A 24041-nucleotide genomic window follows, 5' to 3' on the forward strand; every position below is an offset into this window, starting at 1 on the left:
CACTTTGCTTGCACTAAAAGGATTAATTTGACACATTCAGGCAGAGATGCTATCCAGGACATATTTGATATTCTGTGGTTACCCTGGACAAAACCCACATGCAAATATTCTTCAGCAGAAACCATGTGTGCTTTTCCCTTCTTTTAATCCACAGGGTTTTGAATAATAAGAACATTCTAGTTTCAGGCACCTTGAGCTTATCCTTCAATGGGCTGGTGTTCATTCAAACATGGTTCACTTTCCCTCTGTTCATGCATCTTTCTACTAGGCCTTACTGTGTTCCTTGCTTTACATCTGCTGTTTTCACGTGTTGCAATAATTCATTAAAGTCAACAAAGCATTTTTCTAATTTAGATTACGTGGCCTCTAAACCCGTTCCAGTAGCCCCCATTTTTGCATGTTAAGTCTTTGCACAAGGAGAGACAGCTGAAAGTGAAACATTAATCTAATATTTTCCGTAAGGAGTCCGTTCTCTCTCCCTCTCCCTACTGAGCTGCGGGTGGTGTTGCATGTCTTTGTTTGCACTTCATGATCTAATAGTAATATTAAATTTAGCTAAACAAGAGACAGTTACACAGGATTATCTAATTTGCTATAATTCCATTCTCATAATCTAATTGCATTTTAAGAGCAACAAGCAGAACCAAACTGCATGTACTTTTTCCCCCCATTAGGATTTAGGATTTTAAATATTAGTTGGAAAAAAATAAAGCAAAACAAAAATGGTTTTAACATCAGCAGATTAAAGAATGGTAAAGCAATCTGCTTAAACGGGAAGGTGTGGACAGTAATGCTCATTCACAGAGTACGGACATTTCTCTCTGAGAGAAGGGAACTGAGAATTGGGTGGAGGCTGACCTGGACCTCACATGCCTTTCAAAGTTCTGCTTTGATTTTTTTACTGGTTGACAGCTACTAAAGTTTCACAGGTGTACAGTAAGAGGAAAAGTAGTGATTCTTGGAGCTGATTCCCTGAGTAGAGAAACCAGCACAGGGAGCCTTTGGAGAGAGAGCACAGTATGGCTCCCACATACTAGCTGCACCCAACGTTCAAGTACAATAGCACAAGATGACAAAGAGTGCAACTGAAGCAGAATTGCACCTTGCTAAATCTACTTAAATCTAGGGGTTTAAATGGCTATAACTCATTTTAGGATTCCAATGCAAGAGACAAAGGTCCCACAGTGCATCATACATACAGATTCCTTGTCTTTAAAAAAAATACTGAAAATGACCATCTTTATGCCAATAACTCTCATTACGCCAACTATCCTTGGTATGTACGAGGTGGGGTAGGGAGAGAGAATTACAGGAAAGCAAAGGAACTCAAGAGCAGTAATGTTATGATTGCTGGATGGGGCGGGGAGCACTTATACTATCATTCCCACTATAACTGTGCTCTGTCCCCTGCCCTGCATGGCACAAATAATAATACTTATTGGATGATATTTTGTGTTGTATAGCCAGGAGATCCTAAGATTGTCTGGCAGTCTCAAGTTCTAGCTCTTTTAGTATTATGCACCCCTAGGTGGTGAGCTAGACTTGGTTTTTTGGCCTAAGAGAGCTCTGAAAGAACTGTGACTGACCCAAGGTCACCCAGCTGGCTTCAGGTGGAGGAGTGCAGAATTAAACCCGGTAGCAGATTTATACCCTGCCCTTCTCTCTGAATCAGAGACTCAGAGCAGCTTACAATCTCCTATATCTTCTCCCCCCCACAACAGACACCCTGTGAGGTGGGTGAGGCCCTTTCAAGGACAACCTCTGCCAGAGCTATGGCTAACCCAAGGCCATTCCAGCAGGTGCAAGTGGAGGAGTGGGGAATCAAACCCGGTTCTCCCAGATAAGAGTCCACGCACTTAACCAGTACACCAAACTGGCTCTCCATAGACAGAGCCAGATCCATAAATATAATGGTGTGAGCAGAGTCAGGCATCTAGGTCAGAACCAGCTGTGACGCTGGAAACTCTGACCAAAACTCACTTGGGTTTCCAAGCCTACAGAGGATATTTCCCATCTCCCATTAATGAGGATTGGCAGTTTCTGTGTTTATCTAAAAATGTGAAGATGAAGGAAGAGTTTTAGAAATGCCAAAGCCCACGGACTCCTTGAATGATGGTGTTACTATGGCAATACCTACAGTCGGGATTTTTTCTTCGGTCCTTCTCCTTCCTGAAAGGGCTGTGATAAGCTTTCTGTCTCCGAGGGATGACTGTACGCCAAAATTAGTGAGAACAATTAGTGAGAACTTACATCTGTGCTTGTATTTTGAGCTGTGGCATGAATGGCAGGTTTCACTTCGGCTGGTTTTCCGTGGGACAAGCTACTTCCAACAGCACGTGGCAGTACACTGACAGGGTGACCAGGCAGTGATGTGACTCCACCAGTGACTGCAATGACCGGGTTAGTGGCAGGAAGGATGCTTGGAGCTTGAAGCTGCACCACAGTGGGTTGTGAAAGCACTACCGGTTGACCTGAGAAGGACACAACAGAACATCAACACCATCGATCAGAGGAAGAATGTGAGACTATGTTCACAATACATTTTGCCCCTTGGCTGCTACAGCCATGATACATGATGCGTGCGATCCATTTTGCTCCTTGGTTGCTACAGCAAACAAGAAACCAGTGCTTACAAAGCTGCAAGCTTGCATTTCTGCAGACCCTTGAAAAACCTTCCAAATGCTCTGTCAGCCAGACTACCAACCACTAAAGGGCAGTTTTAGGCTTGCGCTGCATGCTATGGGCCACGCCACAAAACTACTTCTGATCTTCCAGAAGGGTTTGCCACATGGCATCGGTGATTGCAGTTCCAGCACAGAGTCTAGCACTGTCTCCGTCACATGACAACAAGATGCCTCCTGGAGCATGCTGGGCATTGCTGCTTGCCTGTTCATCAAAGGTATGCTGCCTTTGAAGTTCAAAGTTCCATTTTTACCAAGGACTGATCAACTACGAATAGGGCTAGCCTAACTCAATGTACTTAATCTCATTTAAAGCCATCAAAGTGCCTAAGTAGATAAGTTATTTGTGAACACATCTGCCCAGCTAACTGAACTGCACTCACAATGGAGGAGGGGGGGGACTCTGGTTGGGGCTGGCAGGCAGTGGGAGAAGGTTTAAATCTCCCCCAGCACTTGGATTACCTTCAAAAGGGAATATAAAACAGACAAGGGCAGGGTGCCTGTCCCCCCTCCCACCTCCAATGTTGGCAGCAGAGATTTTTCCCTTCTCAGACTAACAGCTTGGATCCAAATCAGTACCCTGGACAGCTGCCATTTCCCGTTTTTGACATGCTGGAAAAAGCCTTCCCCAGATCTGCAGGCATTCCGCCTAAGCTGACCATACACTAGAATTCCAAACCCCACTGAGACCCATACCATTCTCTGCATCCCAACCCTGACCAAGGCAGCAGTTTCAAAAGCCACACCTGACAAGCTCACCACTGGGGAGGGGAGACATTAAATACACATAACGGGCAGGAAGATTGCAGCTTACTTCCATATTGAGGTTGACAATATGGAATGCAAACTTTAATGCATAATTAGTAAAATGTGGACAACCCACTTTGGAGAAGGGTTGTAAACAAACAAATCAAAGCTGACCCCACTTTGGGAGGGCCGTGGCTCAGATGCTGAGCATCTTCTTGGCATGAAGAAGGGCCCAGATTCAATCTCTGGCACCTTCAGCTAACAGGATCAGGCAGTAGATGGTGAGAAAGACCCATCTGAGAACTTGAACAGCTGCAGCCAGTCTGAGTAGGTAATACTGATCAGAGGTCTGATGCAGCAGAAGGCAGCTTCATGTGTTTGCTTCTCCTCCACCCTCAGACCTGATCTTCATCTTACAGGCATCCTTCCTACCCCAACAACTGCTCGCATACCTTTGTGTGGTGCTGGCTGAATTGCGACAACAGGCGACTGCTTTGGCAGTGTCAGAAGGGTTGGCAGCGCTGGGAGGACAATGGTTTTCGCCTGGATCCCAAGGCTGGGCTGAGCCTCCCGGAAGGCAGGCAAGAGGGGTTTAGGCTGAATTGAAGGTTTAGAGGCAGCTGAAATGCACCGGCTCAGTGTCACTGAAGATCCATTTGCTGAAAAACAGAATGACGTAAAGCTGCAATTGAATAGCTCTTGCAAAGAGGGTCGAGAGTACTGGCTTTTTGTGAATCTAGAAATTTATTAGCATGAAACGGTATTGCAACTCGGTGAAAGGGGACAGAATTTTCCTCCGAATATTGGTGGGGGACAAGAACAGGAAACTCATCAGATCAAAGGAACCCCACAAGCTGAGTTGGCTACCATTCCTCTTCCAAGATAGTGACTGCTACAAAATGTGTACAAATCTGCTATTCTTTTTATTTGTCATTCTACTGATTTATATTTGTGCGAATTTACACAGAACCAGTACATCAGCAATTCAAAACATGTTTATGACCAACTGTTTTAGAGATCTTTGATGCAATGATAACTTCACAACCCCCAAAACTGCAAGAGCGGCCATTTTCCGTACTGCAGATGAGCAAAACAAAAAAGACTGATCCTACCTGAGCGGTGGGTGGTTTTGGATGGGGACTTCTTCTCCTTCCGTTCCACAGGTGAAGGGGAACTTTCAGAGCCCTTTTCATATAATGAAACAGGAGACAGGTGAGCACTGGAGCCAAAGTCTACACCGTCCTTTGAATGTAAAAATGACATTGCCAAGATGAGACATTGTTACAGTGAGTAAGCACAACACAAGGCTGCTCAGAAGTCCTGATGAGTCCCACACTCCATCCTACCTACTTTTCCACTATAGAGCAGACCCTAAAACTCACAAAGGGTAGAAGGTCTATCTTCCTAGTTAGCAGAATTTTCTCTTGTTTTCCCTACATGGAGCTCAGGGTGACGTACACAGCTCCCCTCTCCCATTTCACAACAACCCGGTGAGGTAGATTAGGGTGAGGGAGAATGACCACTCAGCTTGATTCACGACCAGGTGAGGACTTGAACCTGAGCCTCCTCTGCGGTAGCCTTGACACTCTAGCCACTACACCATGCCCCATATGGATACATCATTTCTCAACCACAAATACATTAACATAAGAAGAGCCCTGCTAGATCAGGCCAATAGTTCATCTAGTCCAGCATCCTGTCTCACACAGTGGGCCAACCAGCTCCTCTTGAGGCCTTCCCCTGATGTTGCCACCTGGCCCTTGGATCCAGAGAATTAGTGCCTCCAAATGTGAAGGTTTCCCTCAGCTACCATGGCTAGTACCCACCAACAGACTTATCCTCCATGAATCTATCTAATGCCCTTTTAAAGCTGTTTATTCCTATAGCCATCGTTACATCCTCTAGCAGCAAATTCCAGATTTTAATCACTCCCTGTGTAAAGCAATATTTCCTTTTGTCTGTCCTGAACCTACTGCCCATCAGCTTTATAGGATGCCCCCGAGTCCTAGCATTTTGGGAGAGGCAGAAAAAGTTCTCTTTGTCAACTCTCTCCACTGCATGCATCATTTATAAACCTCTATCATATCTCAGCTTAATGTATCTCTTCTAAACTGAAAAGTACCAGGCTCTTCAGCAGGGGAGGTGCTCCAACCCCCTAATCACCTTGGTCATAGGGAAAGTGCTCCAACCCCCTAATCATTAGCAGGCATCACACTCAGGTTCACTGATCTGATCGCTTACCGGCACGTGCTGGCCTGGAGAATCCACAGATGAAGGAGAAGGAACGGAACATGTTGAAGGGACCGGTGAAAGTGGCTCCACTTTCCAGTCCACATCTGCAAGAGGGCAACACAGAAAACCCATCAGACTCAAGGGACCTCTTTAAAAGGACTTGGCCGTGAACACTCTTCTGCATGGAAGCAGTGGGGTAACTACCCATTTTGGATGGAGTTTTAGCTTCCATAATGCTGTAAGTTGTTAGACACAATATCATATAAACTACCTGTATGTTTAAATAAATATTTTTATCTCACCCTTCCATTACATTACATTTTTATCTCACCCTTCCAAAAGACATTACATTAAGTTACCATACAAACCTCTCACTTTCCCTTAGATCAGTCAATTTTTTAAAAAGAGCCCCAAGGTACAACAACCCCCCTCATATACTGGAAAAATGGAATGCTTTCCCCCTCACTTTTGACTTACGGAATCATCTGCCTGGATTCCAGTTCTCGGGTCTGCATAGACACTTGGATTACACAGAGTTCTGGAACGTCTGCTTCACTATGCTGTTAATCCAGCAAAACAGGCTGGTCAAGCAGTTACTCCAAAGATCTTGTCTAACTGGTTCCACTAGCATCCTGGCTCCCAAATCTGGAAATCATTTCCAAGCAGAGGCCTACTTGGGGAAAGAGGGAAGAGCAGAACCAGCTGCCTTAAACCCTCGATAGGACTGGCACTCTCACCAGAACGCGTCTGCCAAAGGACTGCAAGCAGAGGCACAGACACCAAGTGTGGTACCAGAGGCCAGGGCTCTGTTGTACTCAGAGAGAATCCAAGCCGAGAGCGCACAGCTGTGATGAGCTCAGCACTTCGTCAGTCACAAGCAGGTTGGAAGCTCCCAAGTTTTTTACACGCAAGGCCCTTCGAATTTCAGCTCCAAGACTCCAAAAACAATTCTCTGCCGGGAAACACACTGATGGGAACTGCTGATACAGCTGAACAACTCTAATCCTTGTACAAAAAAGACCTTACTATCACTGAGACACACACTGAAGCTGTACCAGCAATGGATTACGTTCCAGAGGACTGTCTAGTCCAAGTCTCGGTGGGCAGCCGTGTTGTTCTGAAGCAACAGAACGAAGTTGGAGTCTTATTCAGAATGTAAGCTTTCATGTACTTACATTCTGAATAAAACTTCGTTGGTCTTAAAGGTGCTACTGGACACCAACTTTGTTTTAACCCGAGTCTCATGATGGCAAACCAAGCAATTCAGCCTGAGCACCAACACAGCACAGAGGCTAGAGCAGCAGACTGGGACAAAGGAAACCGACGTGCAGATTTCTGTTCAGCCATGAAGCTCACTGGTTGACTTGGGCCAGTCGCTATCATTCACACTAACTTAACCTGTAGAGTGGCTGTGGAGGATAAAAGCAGAGGGATGCACCAACCTGTGGGAATCTGTTTTGTATTATCCCAGGGTCCCAAGTCCCAAGGCATCAGATCCAAATCAAAGTCGAGGTTGCAAAGGTTGTTTTCCTAAAGGTGAGATGAGAACAATGAGAACAAGATAAAGGGAATCTGAAAGAGTGCTGACCTCAAGTGACAAATGCAAGATAGACTGCTTCAGGTAGATTTGTTTTTCGAAACACAGGAAAAGCAGTTCAATATATCTGAGCTACCACACAGCGTGAAGTTAAAACAGGGTCCAAACCTTGGTCTGAAATGTTCGGGTGGTAATGAAATATCTCCATTTTATTGTCCCTTCACTCTTAATTTCTTCACATGGTAGATCTCAAACCTAGATTCATAAAATCTTCACAAGAGCCACTGTGTGGTGAGTGGTATCCCACCTAAAAGTTCAGTAGCCACAATAGGATGATGCTTTTCAGAGATTCCCCCCAAAAGCTATCCCTGGGGCATTTTGAGCTGCCTCCCTTGTTGCACCTGCAGAAATTCTAGGTGGGACCCAAACGATTAGCTATAGTCCATGAGAATCTGTTGCCAGACCATTTAAGGGGTAACCCATAAATCAAGAATGCTCTACCTACATATAATCTCTGGAACCTCAACCTGAAAATTGACAGAGCAGTCTATGTAGATATACTTCAGTCTAAGACCACTGATTTCCTAGGGGTTTGCAGAGGACTGCACTGGAAGTAAGGCAAGCTTTTTCCTGCATTCAAAAGAGAGCATCTGGTGGCATATCCACTTCTGGGTGCTGGGTAATGCTTCTTCTTGATTCTGATTTGATACCGCAGTTTTATGTGTTGAACTGTGTGCTTCTAAGTCCTGCCAAATGCTTAGGTTGGATTAGCAACCATTGGGATAGTTGTGAAAATAAATGATTAAATAAAAATTAAGCACTGTGCTGAATCTATAAGGGCTTCCCTGGAACACATTCACACAAACTTGCTTTGCTCAATAGCCCAGTTGTTTGAAATGTCCATTGTGTACCTGCTAGAATAGGTATTTCCATACCATGCAAGCAAATTTAGTGCGTTGGTAGAAAGTTCCCAAATCAATACTTCTGCTAATTGAGCGGGTATAAACTACTGCGAATGAGTCCTCAAGAGCACCTCTTCCACAATTTATAGAAGTAACTTGTATTGTTCAAGGTTCAAGCTTAAACTACTGAATATATCTCACACAGCTGGTAGCTTTGGTGAAGTTAATATTTCACTTGTCTCCAAACACCAGTTATGGGTTCTTTTAACTCAAGCGCCAAATATCAAAGTCACAGCTATAATTTTTAATGTCAACATAACCAGTGTACCAGAGCAGGCATATCTGACAGTTCGCTTAAAGGCTCTGGCAAAAAGCTGTAGGTCATGTCAACTCCACAAGCATAATGAAAAACCTAATACAGGTACAGTTTGATAATGGACATATCTAGATGGTGTGTATGGCCTCTTCCAACTCTGTGGATTGTATGATATGGTTTACATTCGGGCTGGAAAGATGAAAAGGCTTATAGGTGCTAAGAAATTTGATGCAGGGAGTCATTGGTAAATATATTTCCAGCCATCACCGTAACCATTTCTGAGCTATACAGGTGAGCCTAATGCAAGAAGGAACATAAACAGGGATAGAGGGAAAGATAAGCTAAGAGTAATTGTAATGTTGTGTGAATGAACTGACCGGCTGCAGCTGAGAGGCCCTGACTTGCATTGACCCAGGTTAGCCCATTCTCATCAGAATTAGCAACCTCATCTAAGTGGGAAGTTACCTTTTAGAGACTAAAGCAGCAAAGTGTGTGAACGCAACACAGATCTCTGAAGGTTTTTTGTTTGCGGATTTAATGCATTATTTCTCATCCAACAAACCCTGCTGCTACCAATACTTACATAAGTGTCATTCTCCACATCTAGCTGAAGCTCATCTTCTCCTATCAGGTCACTGAGTTCACTGAACAGTAGAGACTCTAGGAATCAAAACAGAGGGAAAGGACATAAGCCATACAAGTCAAGCCCCACCTGGTATGAATATTCACAATTTCCTCATTACTCATAAGTCAAGGCTCATCAGTTGTTTACGCTGCACACAGAGTCAGCCCTAGACTGTCTGGCACCCTAACCAAGGCTAATGTCTGGTGCCGCCCCCACACACACACTGATAACATCACCGAGTCATGTAGGGGGCACCCAATTTGGTGCACCCAGAAGGCTGGCGCTCTAGACAATCGCCTAGTTTGCCTAGTGGAAGGTTGCACAGTCTATAAGGACAGCAAAACAAGGGCACCCCATAAGGCAAGGTAGAGGAGACACTACTCTTTAAACTTTTTTTTTTTAAACCCTCTATAATATGACCCAATAAAGGCCGAGAAGGCTTTTTGGTCCTTCTAAGGCAGGGAACACCGAGGTCAGTTGAGCATCAGTTACTGAAAAGAAAAACAAAAAGGACAGATTAAGAAAAGGACCTGCAGAACTGTAATACTATGGACAATAGATTTAGATGTACAACAGAAAGGAAATATTTTTTTAAAGGAAGGGGTTTATAGCAGGAAGAAATGCTCCAATCATTTTAGCCTTTTCAGCAATGCCTGACAGACCCCACCCAATCTTGTATCTTCTAGCATCCCAAGAAAACCAGAAATGGGTTAAATGCTATAACACAACCAGTTATGCACCAGGACCAATATGTTATCATCATAAGGCCTTTCCAAAACACACAACACAAATAAGCCTTTTATCTGCCACATCTCCAGCAATTGTTGTGCTTTTAGTTAAATCTGAAATGAATGAAATACTTTGAACATTGAATTATATAGAAAACTTTTCTTTAGAATCATATACATTGTTAGTTTTGGCGTACAAGGCCACAGCCAAGTTCTAACTTTATTTGGGATAGCACCACCCCAGTTCCTTTGCCTCTTACTCTCATGGGATATAGGGCTTTTGTTCATAATCACCTCATACAAATTAGAGACCTGTTGAATTTTTATGAGTGATCAAAGCCTCTGTCTACATTCCATTCTAACACATCAGCCTGCAGCTGAAAAAAGGAAACAACAGCTGATGTGTGGACTCTAAATTATTCACAGTCATTCAGCACTGAGCCTCAGTGATTGCTCTGCGGAGTTACTACAAAGCAAAACACACAGGACTGCAGTCTGAAGGTACCTAACCAAGTGCTCAAGAACAACGCACTTCAGAATTTTCGAAGTGTCTAGCATATCTCCCATCAGTAATCTTTCCAACAACTCTGTAAAGCCGACCAGGGCTGTTGTTGGACTTTTTGTATAACTGAAACTATACAACTTATCATTGCTGAGAATTTTTGAGAAGGCATAAAGTTTCTACAGCCTAAATAGTAGCTGTTGTGAGTCCTGGAATCTCCAACTAAAAAGGGTCCAGGCAAATAGGTGTGAAAAACCTCAGCTTGAGACCCTGGAGAGCCGCTGCCAGTCTGAGTAGACAATACTGACTTTGATGGACCGAGGTTCAGATTCAGTATAAGGCAGCTTCATATATGTTCATATGCCCACCCCTAGACACATGAGGCTGCACAATTGTATTAGTGCACTGACATGAATTTCTGCATGGTTGCACATGGTTATATGGCAGCTGTTCATCTCTATATTTCCCTTTTCTGCAAAACATCTCTATGAAGCCCTTTAGATCCATCTCGGTTTATCTAGCACCCCACCTGTCCCTCCAATATATCTTAACTTAAATATTTCATTTTTTAAAAAAGATCCATATTTAGTCTGTACTGAGTGGCATTTGAGTTAACATGCAGTTAGGATCAGACTGCTACACTGGTTCTAAGGAATAATTTAAACTCCAGCCCTAAGCTGCAGTTTAAGTCAATGCCACAGTAATCAGTATAAATGCCATAGTAAATCAGTGTGAGTCTTTTCAGAAAACTGACTATATAATAACTGCATGTCTGTTAGTGTCTGACTAGGATGCGAGATCTGAGTCCAAAACCTCACTCTGCCTCCAGGCTCAGTGGGTGACTCCGGGTGGCATCTGTGGTTCTTTCTCCCTTTTAAAAAACTCACATGACCCTGAGAGAGAAAGAGCAACAGCTCCATTCAGTCAGCCCTGTCTCACAGGGTCCTTGTGAGTTTAAAACAAGGGAGAAAGAACCATGTTTGCCATGCTGAGCTTCTTGGGGAAAAGTAGGATAAAAATATTCCTAACAGAAAGAAAGGCAGATTAATGATCTTCAAGAATATGAACTGATTCCTGCTGAGTCCAACTAAGGGTTCACCTAGAAAGCTACAGTAACCAGCCAGACACCTTTCAGAAGTTCACAAGAAAAACGCAAAGACAAAAGGTCTCTGCAGTTGCTAACCTCCACCCCAAGCACCTAGTCTCATAACACAAAGGTTCCATTTAACTATGGTGGTTAATAACAGTGATAAATTCATAGAGAACATATCTAAATCAGTCCCAGTTCCATCATTGTGTTTCCAAAAGCAATTGCTGATGAAGTTAAGAAGAGTATGATGTAACAGCCATGTGCTCTGGCTTGCCTTTGGTAATCAGAAGTATATTTCCTTTAATACCAGCTGGGCCAAGAAATACATTGAGTGTGATCTTGGCTCAATTGTTCTCTCTTAACCTAATCCACCAGGCTATAACAAACAAACAATAGAAAAGGAAAAGGAGAACCTTGTATCCATCCTGAGTTCCTTGGAGAAAGGACAGCAGTGCTATTAGATAATTATAACATGTTGCTACTATTTTGCTTTATTCTACTGTGTTTTATAATAGTTTATATATTCAGAGCTAAGATATTTATGTATTTTTTACAACATGATTAGCCAATTCAGACACAATCAAGGCAACTAACAATAGTATAAAGCAAAACAATAAACAATATCTTACGTGAATAAATATTACAGAAAATTGAAACAGAAACCTTTCAGATAGCTATTAGGAAAAACTTCATTTTGTCTTTATTATGGCTAATTAGTGAAGCACAATGCAGTTGTTGGGAGTGTCAAACTAGGATCTGGAAGAGCTATGTTCTAATGTCCACGGTGCCATGGAAACTGGGTGACTTTGGAACAATCACTTTCCCTCAGCCTAAGCCACATCACAGGGCAGCTGTTCTGAGGACAAAATGAAAGAGGGAAGTACAAAGTTGTAAGATGTTTTGGGTCTCCACAGGGAAAAATGAGGTAGATATATGACATCCACCGTTAAACTGAACTTCTGTATAAATTCATGCCACATTTAAAACTTTTTAACTCAGCAGTTGTCACCAGTTAAATAACAGTATGGCAATTAGGTTTGAAAGTGGCTATCAGAAATGGAGATGCACATCATTCTAACACACTCTCTTCTACAACATCCTTTTAGGGAAACAGGACTAAACCAGGAGCCTCGTGGCACTTAAAACGCTAAGAACATTTTAGCCCAGCTTCCTTTTTTTAAAGTACTACAAGATATTGCCAGCTAAATAAATAAAACACAGTGCATTCACTCTGCACTAAATAATGAGTTTTGCAACTGGATTTTTATATGACATCTACCGTCAAACTGAACTTCTGTATAAATTCATCTCACTCTGTAAAACTTTAACTCAGCAGTTGTCACGAGTTAAATAACAGTAGGCCAATCAGGTTTGAAAGTGGCTATCAGAAACGGAGACGGACATCATTCTAACACACTTTCTTCTTTTTAAAATCCAGTTGCAAAACACATTAACTAGTGCAGTGTGAACGCAGCCAGAGACTAACAAGGCCACCCTTCTGGAATTATTAGCCTGAAATCAGAGAACAAATTGTGGCGCGGCAGCGCCGGGCCAGGCAAATAAACTCAGGTCGCCCTTCAGGTTTCACGCTCTCCGAGGCGATCTTGGATCTCTCGCACCCCACAGGACTCCTGTGAGGATAAAAAGGGTGAGGGAAGGAGGGAGGCAGGCAAGTCCTCCCGGTTGAAAATGACAGAAAAGCGGGGATAACATGAAAGGGGAGGTAGTGGGATCTTCCTCCTCATCATCATCGGGGACCCGTTTGAGACGACAGCCTCCTCAAGGACAAGGACAACTGGCCCCAATCCCCACCCCCTTACCCCACTCAGAGCCGGGCTCTCCCAGGCCATGCCCAGCAACCGCCGCCGTCATCGCTGCAGACATCTACTCTCTCCCCTCCGCTTCTTTTCCGGGATTGCACAAAAACACACGTGTACTTCCTGACAACGCCCCGCCCCCGACGACAAAGGCCGGCATGGCCCAAAAAGCTTGTGTTACCTTTCTCATTTCGTGCTGGTGGGGGAAGATCGCCTTGTTTTCTCCCAACGATGAAAACGAGAACCTAGTAAGAGGCAAGGTCCATTTTCTTGTGTTGCTGTAGTTCTTTGGTTGTATATTATAGAGATGGACTTCGGCTTATGCCTCTTTGACAAAGACATGGAGAGAAACGGATACTGAGGCTTTTAACTACGGGTCCATACTCCATACCATGATTGGAATGGGAAATTGATAAAACGCAACGCTATATGGATTTCTACAAGAGCCTTATTCAATAGCTGGGTCTGCGCAGGACATTTCAAGAAGTATAAAGGTGTGAAAAGGAAGACCTTATCTGGAAGTGGAAAGACGGATGTGCTTTATGAACTTTTTTTAAAGGGCCATAGGAATTGTTACTATATGGACTTTGCATTGATATTTGAATTGTGACTTTAATAATTATATTCTGCTAATTTTGATATTGGTGTTAGTCATTTTTCACAGCTTTTTCTTGGTTTTAAGCCTCCTAGTGGTGGCTGGAAGTCTCTTGGGGTTACAACTGATCTCCAGGCAACAGATCAGTTCCCCTGGAGAAAATGGCCACTTTGGGAGGTGAACTCTATGGCATTACACGCCATTGAAGTCCCTCCCAGGGCTGATCCCGCCACTAGGCAAACTAGGCAATTGCCTAGGGTGCTGGCCTGGGACACCAAATTGGGCATCCTCCATGTGACTCGGTGACGCTATCAGTGCGGGGGGGGGGGGAGCTTTGCCTTGCCTTGGGTGCCAGACAGTCTAGGGCTGGCTCTGGTCCCTTCCCTTCTTCCATAGGAAATAATTAAAGATAGGGGCACCATCTTTTGGGGCTCATAGAATTGGACCCTCTGGTCCAATCGTTTTGAAACTTGGGGGGTATTTTGGGGAGAGGCACTAGATGCTATACTAAAAATTTGGTGCCTCTACCTCAAAAAATAGCCCCCCCAGAGCCCCCAATACCCACGGATCAATTCCCTGTTATTCGCTATGGGAATCGTTCTCCACAGGGAATAATAGAGTGCCCGGTAGACATTTCCCTCCCCCCCACGATTTTTAAAAGTGGGGGGGAGGGCCTCCAAATCAGGGAATCCCCTGCCCCCTCCCTTGCTCACACACACAAATACTTACTAGATCTTCTTCCTGCAGAACTCTACTTGTTGTGAAAACGAAAGCAAAAGAAAGGGAGGGGCCATTCTCCATGGAAACTATTACTGACCCTTTCCAATGAAGCCCTTCCTGTTTCCTGTGCAACCTTAAAGGCACACATTTTACAAACGGATCAGTTTGCAGGTTTTTAAACCTGCAAGAGCTCTACAACTACATGATGACTGTGGGGGTGGGGCTTCCCCCACTGGCCAGCTGGCTGGGGGCGGGGAGAAGCCTGTAAAAACGGGGGATTCCCGGCTGGGACCTGGGGATTGGGAAGCCTACACGCATGTTCTTTTCTCTCACTGGCCCAGAGTGAGTGGCACCAAAATTTGCGCCGCTTCCGGATTTTTGGAGAGCGGGGGAGGAGGCTGCAAATTCAGAGGTCCCCTGCCAGGGCGGGGGGGGGGGGGGGGTTGGGAAGCCTAGTTGTGGTGGATCAGGAATTAACTGAATGACTTGAGAGCAGGAAAATATCAAACCACTATTTTTTAAAAACAAACCACAATTGTCTTTATTTGTGAATTACTGCATAATTTTCTATGAAACATGAATAAGGACATTTTGACATGGTGATGAAAGGAGCAGTGTATTATGGAATCATTTAATTTAGAACCAACAACTGTTAGTCAACAGATTTCATTTAACCAACTTTTAAGCTTTGGTTTGGTGCAGTAAAGGAGAGTTGGACTGTGAAGCAAATGTATGGCTTCATCGCAACACTGAAAATGTTCATAGCTTTGACAATCGGCTCTGTTTACATGGTGAAGAATCAGTTTATCTACAAAGAGCAAGACATAACCAGAGCTGTGTGTGGTTTTGCAATCCCATATAAGTTCAGAATGTAGCACTGAGTGCTGAATCCAGTTTCCTGAGAATTGTTATCTTTCAGTTTTTCCAAAGCAAGTTTCTAGTCCTGATTGATTACAGCAATCTGTTTGAAAGTAGTATGAGCAATTCCTGGTGTAATCACAGAAGCCAAAGTGATGGCTGAATAAGATTTCCACTGGTCAGGGGTGTCCAGGTATACCCTTTAAATTAAACACATCTGATGTTCTTTTGAGTTTATTCTTGATATTTTCTTGGATCAGGATTAACTTTTCCTAATCTAGAGAGCAAGGTATAATAAAGGAAGGATGTAGTAACCTGGAATGGCTGGCAGGAGGCAACCTGGTCATCTACTGACTGTACAGCATTTCCATATCTGAGTTCTAAACTCAATATCTGATTTTTTAAAAACAGTTTTTAGCTGACAGGAGGGATTGGTACTTCCAGCAAAGCAGTTTCCCACCACAGATACTGACTTGGCTTTGCAACAACAGCATCTCCACTAGGCCATTAGGTGGTAACGTTTCTTAACTTTATAAGTTGTTTAGAATCTGACAGCAGAGGAAAAATGCAGTCATCAGAGTGTGTAACAGCAAATGATGCAACATCCTTGAAATGCTACCGCTGGATGGAGAACAGAAGTTCAGCACAGCAAGATCTGAGCAGAGGTAGGTGTTTCAGCCAGTTTCTTTCCAGTTCTACATTAACTCAAGAGGCAGAGCTAAACTAAATTGGAAAATTCCATCCTTTCTGTAGTCTTCTCCCAGGGTCATCCTTCAGATGAGCTCTGTATGGGTCCATCCTAAAGGAGAAAACAAAGTCAGTTTGGTCATTTGGGAGAAGATTTCACTGTGTTCTGAACTCTAAAGCCTGTGCCCTCACCTAAAAGCTCTTTGCATTGTAAGAAACATCATACATGGAATATAGTACACAACAGGAAAGAGTGAATTGTTCTGCCTCGGGAACTACACTTTAAAAGAAGCAATGTTTGTTTTGGATCAACAGATATTTCCATAAAGATTATCTTGCCAAAGGTTATTCACAGGTTTACAACCACTAGCAGGAAATGGTTTGATTGCTTTCTTGTTAGTTAATCCTCCCCTACCACTCCAGTCCTGGATGTCTCTCTCTTAAAAATGCTTACATGCCCAGAAATTAAAGGGTTGGACTAAATGTTCCACGTGTTCCCGTGGAGCAGAGTGGTAAAACAGCAGTACTGCAGTACTGTGGTCTGAACTCTCTGCTCATGACCTGAGTTCGATTCTGGCAGAAGCTGGATTCAGGTAGCTGGCCCAAGGTTGACTTAGCCTTCCATCCTTCTGAGGTCGGTAAAATGAGTACCCAGCTTGCTGGGGGGAAAGTGTAAAAGACTGGGGAAGGCAATGGCAAACCACCCCGTAAAAAGTCTGCTGTGAAAATGTCATGTTGCAACGTCACCCCAGAGTCGGAAACGACTGGTGCTTGCACAGCGGACCTTTCCTTTCCTAAATGTTCCAGTCGCACAGGGAACATTTTCTCCTACAGTAGCCCACTAAATGCTAGCCCTGGGGGATAGGGGACCCAGAGGAATGGCTGGCCAGGGGGAGGGAGGGTCTGCAGTAAGAATGGGGAATTGATGGGTATTGTCAATTTAGATCCATTCCTAATTCTGTGTCTATTTTAAAAACTTGTGCACTGATGAAAGAACATAGTTTGAGGAGCATCAGGGCAGGGTTTTTAAATTGTTATTTTCCCCTTCCTTCAAAGAGCTCCTCATTTTAACCTTACAACAGCTGAGGTTGCTAACCCTACCCAAGCCCCACTTTCTTCCAGCTCCATCCCCAAATCCCCAGATATTGCTCAATTCAGAGCTGACAATCCTACCCCCACCAGTGTTCCCTCTAAACTGAGTCAGTGTGCGCTAGCTCACAGATTTTTAGCCTCTGGCTCACACATTTTTGTCTTAGCTCAGGAAGGATGGCCCCAGAACTCATAATTTTAATGCCAGTAGCTCACAAAGTAGATTTTTTGCTCACAAGACTCTGCAGCTTAGAGGGAACATTGTACAGAGCTCTCATTATTTCAGTTCTTCTTGCAGATGAATATGGGAAAGGAACAATGGAGCAGGGCAAAAAGATTGTAACGTGGTACCACAAGAGAGGAGATTCTGGAAGCATCCCAAACATTGTAGACTAGTTTGCAGCTAAATACACATCAGTAAGCCATTAGAAGAAAAAGAAGAAGAGACTGGATTTATACCCTGTCCTTCACTTGAAGTCTCAGAGCAACTTACAATCTCCTTCCCTTCCTCTTCCCACAACAGACACCCTGGGAAGTAGGTGGGGCTGGGAAAGCTCTTGAGAGAACAGTTCTGAGAGAACTGTGACTGACCCAAGGTCACCCCGAAGCTGCATGTGGAGGAGTGGGAAATCACTACCTATTAGTGGGTGGAAGGATCCCAACTGATGACTAAGAGAGGCCATGTTGGGGGTCATGGGACTTGCATATACAAAAGCATTTTGGGATGGGGGCTGTAGCAAGGAAGGAAACTGCTAAGACTAAATGAAAAAGATCATAGGATCCAACCCACTGGCATTCCATTCCCATTGGTACAATCCAATAGTGTATTTCATTCCGCCTTGTGAGATGATGACCCAATTCAGAAAAGGAGGACTTTAATTTAAAGCTCTCTGAACGCAACTAGTGACTTACCTTAGGAAAAGGAATCAAATGCCACATTGGAGAAGACTCCAGGTGCTCCCAAATCACTGAAAGGTAAAAAGGATTTTGTTATTCTTAAGTGGCTACAGGTGTAGTGTAAATCCTGCAGCCTAAACCTGTCCTCCCAAAGCCCATTGGTGCTGGAAGTGTAGCAGGAAAACCCTTGCAGTAGGCAATTGATGGTTGGTTCAGTGACAGATGAGGCCTGAGGCAGGATCAGGAAAACAGCTTTTTCTTTATTGAAATAACATGCGCATGGATCAGGACCATGTGGCTCATGCCAGAAAGTATGGGTCTGACCCCGATTACAGAAAGAACGCAAGGTTTTATACTGCTTAAAGTGATACATCAGCAGAATTAAGCAAACTGGAAACATGCCAAGACACAGGCGGGACACAATTGGGCCTTTTCAGTACTTTCCATACATGGCAATACATGGCATCATTACTTGCAGTCATAAGACAAGCTAAACCGCAGCTTTCCAGTTCAGTAAACAACATCTTTGGGATTCTCCAGGAATCATCTCCCGGGGTGCAATACTTATATGCATGTTTCAGCAAGCTGCCTTTAGTAACATCAGTTTGCTAGCTAGCTAACCACAGTCTCATTTCCTGGGGTCCTTTGGGACTTTCCAAGCAATGAAGCAAGGCCAGCTTTTTGCAACACAACAGACATATTTCATATCACTTGAAGTGCCTTTTACACTGCCCTTCAAGCAAGCTTATTTGCTTCCCTCTGGCCAAATCAGTTCGATCTCAACCCTTCACTTAATAGCCAATTTTATTTTGATCCTTAATTAACACCTGCCACAGAAGAAGCTTGAGAATCTGGTTTTATGTAACAAACAACAATATTTTTCTATTCTGCATATATATAGTCATACTGCAGCATTTCATTATCTTCACTTGTTTGATTCCTATGTGGCATTCTGATTTATGTGCCTGTTCATCTTCTAATCCTACTAACCCATCCCCCACCCCCATTTCCTAAATAGATGGCACACATGCCATCTTTTCTGGTTACAGCATGGCCCTGAGGAATGGGCTCTCACCATGTTACAACAAATGAGTCCATCTTTAAGATGTCGCAAGACTCTGGGTGGTTTTCCACAAGGGGTTAAAATGCTTTGGCTTCAGGTCACACAGAAGGTCTTACCTGGTGGAACTCAAGAGCTTATTTTTTTCTTCTTGATGATCAAAGTGTCCAGCAGATTGCACAGAAAAACAGAGAGAGAGAGAAAGAGGAAACAAAGCTAGTATCTCATGAATGGACACAGTAGATAAAAATATAGCAGTTGCCCTGCCTAGAGTGCAAGGCGTTGATGAAGCTATTAAACTATATACATGCTCCAGTCTTCTGCCAAGGGGCTCCTGAAGCAGGGGGAGGGCCTCCAAACTGGGGGATCCCAGGTGGGGGCAGGGGATCCCCCAGTTTGGAGGCCCTCCCCCTGCTTCAGGGTCATCAGACAGTGGGGGGGGGGAGGGAAATGTCTGCTGGGCACTCCATTATTCCCTATGGAGACAGATTCCCATAGGGTATAATGGAGAATTGAACTGTGGGTATCTGGGGCTCTGGGGGGCTGTTTTTTGAGGTAGAGGTACCACATTTTCAGCATAGCATCCAGTGCCTCTCCCCAAAACACCCTCCAAGTTTCAAAAGGATTGGACCAGGGGGTCCAATTCTATGAGCCCCCCCAAAAGGTCTCCCTATCCTTCATGATTTCTGATGGAGGGAAGGCATTTAAAAGGTGTGTGGTCCCTTTAAATGTGATGGCCAGAACTCCCTTTGGAGTTAAATTATGCTTGTCACACTCTTGCTCCCAGCTCCACCCCAATGTCTCCTGGCTCCACTCCCAAAGTCTCCTGGCTCTACCCCCAAAGTCCCCAGATATTTCTTGAATTGGACTTGGCAACCCTAGGCTCCAGAGTTCATATGTTGGCTTCCTCCTACTGCAGTCTCAGAACAACCTTTTAACCCTTTGTAGAAGTTACAGTGAGCAAAGGAAACCACTGTAGGTATTCTGTTGCTCTCAAGCAAACCGTGAGTCTGAGAGCCACACATATCAGGAACGTGCAGGTCCCTGCAATGGACCCAATACATATGGTTATTCTCTTGTATGAACTGGCTACACATGCAGATCTTCCGTGCAGAGACAGCTTCTACTCATGAAAACATGAATCTTGATTTTCCAGGATTCTGGTTTGCATGAATGGAAGAAGATCCACATATTGCCCAATTTGTCCAAGGCAATAATTGTGCATATCATGCTATTTGGGACATCTGTGGAGAGCTGCATAAACCCTGCATGTATGGATACACTTCTCTTTGCATATTAGACCACACAGCCCTGATGTAGCCAATCCTCCTGGAGTTTACAGCAGGCCCTGTAAGAAGAGCCCTGTAAGCTCTTGTAGGATTGGGTACGTCAGGGGTGTGTGGCCTAAGATGCAAAAGAGTTCCTGCTACAAAAAACCCCTGAAAGTAGCAATAAAACTGCAGCCCATGATAAATGTGTTAAAATTGCACATCCACCCATACAAGTGTTAAATAATATCAGAATCACTCAACACACCTACCAGAAAAAATCATATGTGTACAATGTACACAACAAGTTGTGTCTGCATTTGCATTAATGCACATACAGGGCTATTATGAAGAGAGAATTCCAGATGGTGTCACTGCAGGTGAAAGAGTCATATTTTTAATGTTCTTCCTTAAAAAAACCCAAAAACCTAACTGCATGTAATGAATTTAGGGCTACACTAAAATTTTCTCCGCTAGTTTACTACTTTGCAGGGAGGGTGTTTTTTTCTTACATGAAGAATTTCCCATATTCAACACACTCCCCCCCCACACACACACACAATACTTGCTGCCTTATATTATATCCAAATGCTACCACTTCTTTCTGCATAATGATCAGCTCTAGCAGAATGATTTTAAACAAAATAAAGAACTAAGAGAGGACACATGTAAAAGTTGTACGAGGACAAAATCTCCAAATGTGGGGTGGGAGAAGAGAAAAAGACTGGAAAGCATATAAGTTTTCTTACCTTTTTTGCTGAGATGTCGTATTACTAGCACTATTAAAGTTCCGGATACCAACAGGCCAATAACAGATGCCGTGACTGTACCGGTGTAGAGCAGAACTTGCTTGAGAAAAGGAGCAGCAGTTTCTGAAATAAATATCAAAACCAGTAAGTTAGAGACATAAAGTAAAGAACCAGATCAGTTAACACACTTCTGCAAAAGCCAAACATGATAGTGACTACAGCAACAAAAGAAATTAGTAGAATTTGAGAAGAAAAGCTGGCAGGATCCAAGTCTTTGTTTTTATAAATGCCTGCTTTGGGGCTTTTTATTGTTGAATAAGGAGATTTAAATGAAAACAGAGTTGAAACGATAAAGCTAAAAAACGTAACGTTACTGCCTTGAAATTAATTCATACAGGACTGAAGAATTAGGACGTTTATCCTCCCACCAAATGAAAAGTATTTGTCAAAGCCAATATTTCAAAAGCTACATTTGAAAAGGCTGTATGTGTAAGAAGTTATTCTAAAAGCAGTTAACAAAATCGCATCTGAGTTCTTTGCAACAGTTACTGATGGCCAGTCTAAATCAGTGGAAAAGGATTATATTCAAATGCTACAACTTTTTGATTTCATTGTGATATTATTGTAATGATTTAATTTCCATGTTGGTTTAACTATTGTTAGCCACCCTGAGCCCATCAGGGGAGGGCAGGATATAATATAATATAATATAATATAATATAATATAATATAATATAATATAATATAATATAATATAATATAATATAATATAATATAATATAATATAATATAATATAATATAATATAATATAATATAATTAATATAATATAATAAATAAGATTGACTCCTGACCTAGCATTTAGCTTCATAGAACACACAATTGTCATGTAAAGTTAGGCTCATATGATGAGCGAAAAACCACTGTGATGTCTCTTTAAATATTATGTCTGTCTTTGCCCACAATGTTCCCAATGCAAAGGGAGGGACCACAATTACCTTGGCAAACAGGCATCTCTGCAGACCAATGGCCATCAGGCAGACACTCGATATTGCTTGTTCCCTTGAGGAGATACCCATCGGCACAGTGGAAGTGGCACACTGAATTATAGTGGAAGGAACCCCAGGTATGGGAACAGTTTGTCTCCATATGTTCCTGATCCCACAACTGGGGACACGATACAGCTGTATGAGGAAAAATATAGGAATCATAAGATCAAATTTGGCTTAAACGTGGAGTTAAAGAAAAGTTATTTCTTTTAAAAAAATGTGTTAAAATGGGTAAAGGGTGTTAATAAAACCTCAAGTAATAAGCTCATCCCTCTTTCTTGATGGGACGGAATTGCATAAACAGCGGCAAGTTCAGTATTTGTAGTCAATGGCATTCACTGTTCAACAGAAACACAATGACTCATTGGGTCAGTGTGGCTTCACATGCCCACCAATTCACATGGGAGTGTGTCTCCATGGTTTCTAGGCCATATGGTTGCAAGGTGTTTCTGAATACAATACAAGCATGTGGGTAGAGCCAACTGTAGGAATCTCTCCAGCCTAAACACTAGAGGCAATGGTGGCAATTGTGTGGGGAAAACCCACACAATTGGCTCCTCACATGGTTGCAAGAGTGCATTACTACCCAACTAGGGTTGCCAACCTTCAGGTGGCCCCTGAAAATCTGCTCTTACAAGTGATCTTCAGATGACCAAGATGAGTTCCCCTGGGGGAAACGGTTGCTTTGGAGGATGAAGTGGATGGCATTATATCCTGCTGAGGTTCCTTCTCTTCCCCAAATCCCTCCCCACAAGCTCCAGCCCCAAAATCTCCAGGTATTTCCCAACCCAGAGCTTATGGTTGCCAATCTCCAGGTGGGACCTGGAGATCTCCCACTGTTTTCCAGACTACAAACATCAATTTCCTTGGAGAAAGTGGGAGGGTGGGAGTCCACCCTGCTTTGGAGGGTGGACTCTATGGCACTGTACTCTGCTGAGGTTCTTCCTATCCCAAATCCCGCCTTCTTCAGGCTCTATTCCCCCCACCCCTGCAAGTCTCCAGGTATTTCCCAACCCAGAGCTGGCAACCTTACTCCTACACACACATCACCACCACCACCACTACTATTATAATTATGCAGAACAAAAACCCAGGATATCCATGGGTTTGATAGAGAAGCATTCTGAAGTTCCATGGTTCCCACTTGCAGACCCGATTCAAATCAGGACTGCCATGTGTGGAGGGAGGGAGAGAGATTAGGCCTCCATCCCATAGCATTTTCTCAACCTAAAGCAGCCACCATGGGGGGCATTATTTCCACATTAAGGGGATGCATATATGCAATAAACTCCATATTACATTTCTATAATGGGACATATAATGCCCCTCAGGCCATTTCAAGCTGGGAAACAGCACAAGATTGCCGGGGGGCGGGTGGTCTAAGTTCCTTTGTTCCATGTGCTGTTGTCCTAATCTGAATCCAGCCTGTACACATATGGGAAGCCCAGAATTTCAGCCTCTCCACTGAAGCTGGGGATCATGTAACATGCAGTTATACCAGGGGTGGTCAACGGTAGCTCTCCAGATGTTTTTTGCCTACAACTCCCATCAGCCCCAGCCCCTGATACAGTTCTGGGAGTGTACAAAGTGGGCCTCAAACATTCCTTTGACTTTCTCAGGGGAGTGCAGACTCTGTCCAGTCTTCCAGAGCCACACAGTTAAGTCCTTGGAATCCTGGCCTTGTGCATCCAACATCCCAGGAAAAAACCACAGCTGGAATTCTTTATCCCTTCTGCATGGGGGTCTGGGGTAGGTAGTGTAAGCCTCTGACTGGGATTTTAGAAGGTAGCTGCTGGGCCAGGAAGCTCAGTGGTCTGACACTGTCATACATTCATTTACTGGGAGGGCTGTCAACCTCCAGGTACAGCCTGGAAATCTCCTGGAATTACAAAT

General features: G+C 43.6%; 2 protein-coding genes across 2 annotated transcripts in view; both read right to left on the reverse strand.

Moving 5' to 3' along the window:
- ATF6 (activating transcription factor 6) overlaps positions 1-13325 on the reverse strand; it is a 95398-nt gene extending 82073 nt beyond the window's left edge. Inside the window, exons 1-7 of the mRNA XM_060232447.1 lie at positions 13181-13325; positions 8999-9075; positions 7103-7190; positions 5670-5764; positions 4541-4670; positions 3881-4087; positions 2251-2471 (exon numbers count right to left, since the gene is read on the reverse strand). Of these exons, the coding sequence (XP_060088430.1) occupies positions 2251-2471; positions 3881-4087; positions 4541-4670; positions 5670-5764; positions 7103-7190; positions 8999-9075; positions 13181-13244 (882 nt within the window). The 5' untranslated portion in view covers positions 13245-13325. The remainder of the gene's footprint in view (positions 1-2250; positions 2472-3880; positions 4088-4540; positions 4671-5669; positions 5765-7102; positions 7191-8998; positions 9076-13180) is intronic.
- Positions 13326-15006: 1681 nt separating this feature from the next.
- The window catches only part of SELP (selectin P), a 36277-nt gene continuing 27242 nt past the window's right edge, over positions 15007-24041 (reverse strand). The window contains exons 13-17 of the mRNA XM_060232450.1: positions 22098-22283; positions 21101-21223; positions 19203-19233; positions 18039-18094; positions 15007-16149 (exon numbers count right to left, since the gene is read on the reverse strand). Of these exons, the coding sequence (XP_060088433.1) occupies positions 18040-18094; positions 19203-19233; positions 21101-21223; positions 22098-22283 (395 nt within the window). The 3' untranslated portion in view covers positions 15007-16149; position 18039. The remainder of the gene's footprint in view (positions 16150-18038; positions 18095-19202; positions 19234-21100; positions 21224-22097; positions 22284-24041) is intronic.

This window comes from Heteronotia binoei, chromosome 2, assembly GCF_032191835.1.
Source record: "Heteronotia binoei isolate CCM8104 ecotype False Entrance Well chromosome 2, APGP_CSIRO_Hbin_v1, whole genome shotgun sequence".
Taxonomy (NCBI): domain Eukaryota; kingdom Metazoa; phylum Chordata; class Lepidosauria; order Squamata; family Gekkonidae; genus Heteronotia; species Heteronotia binoei.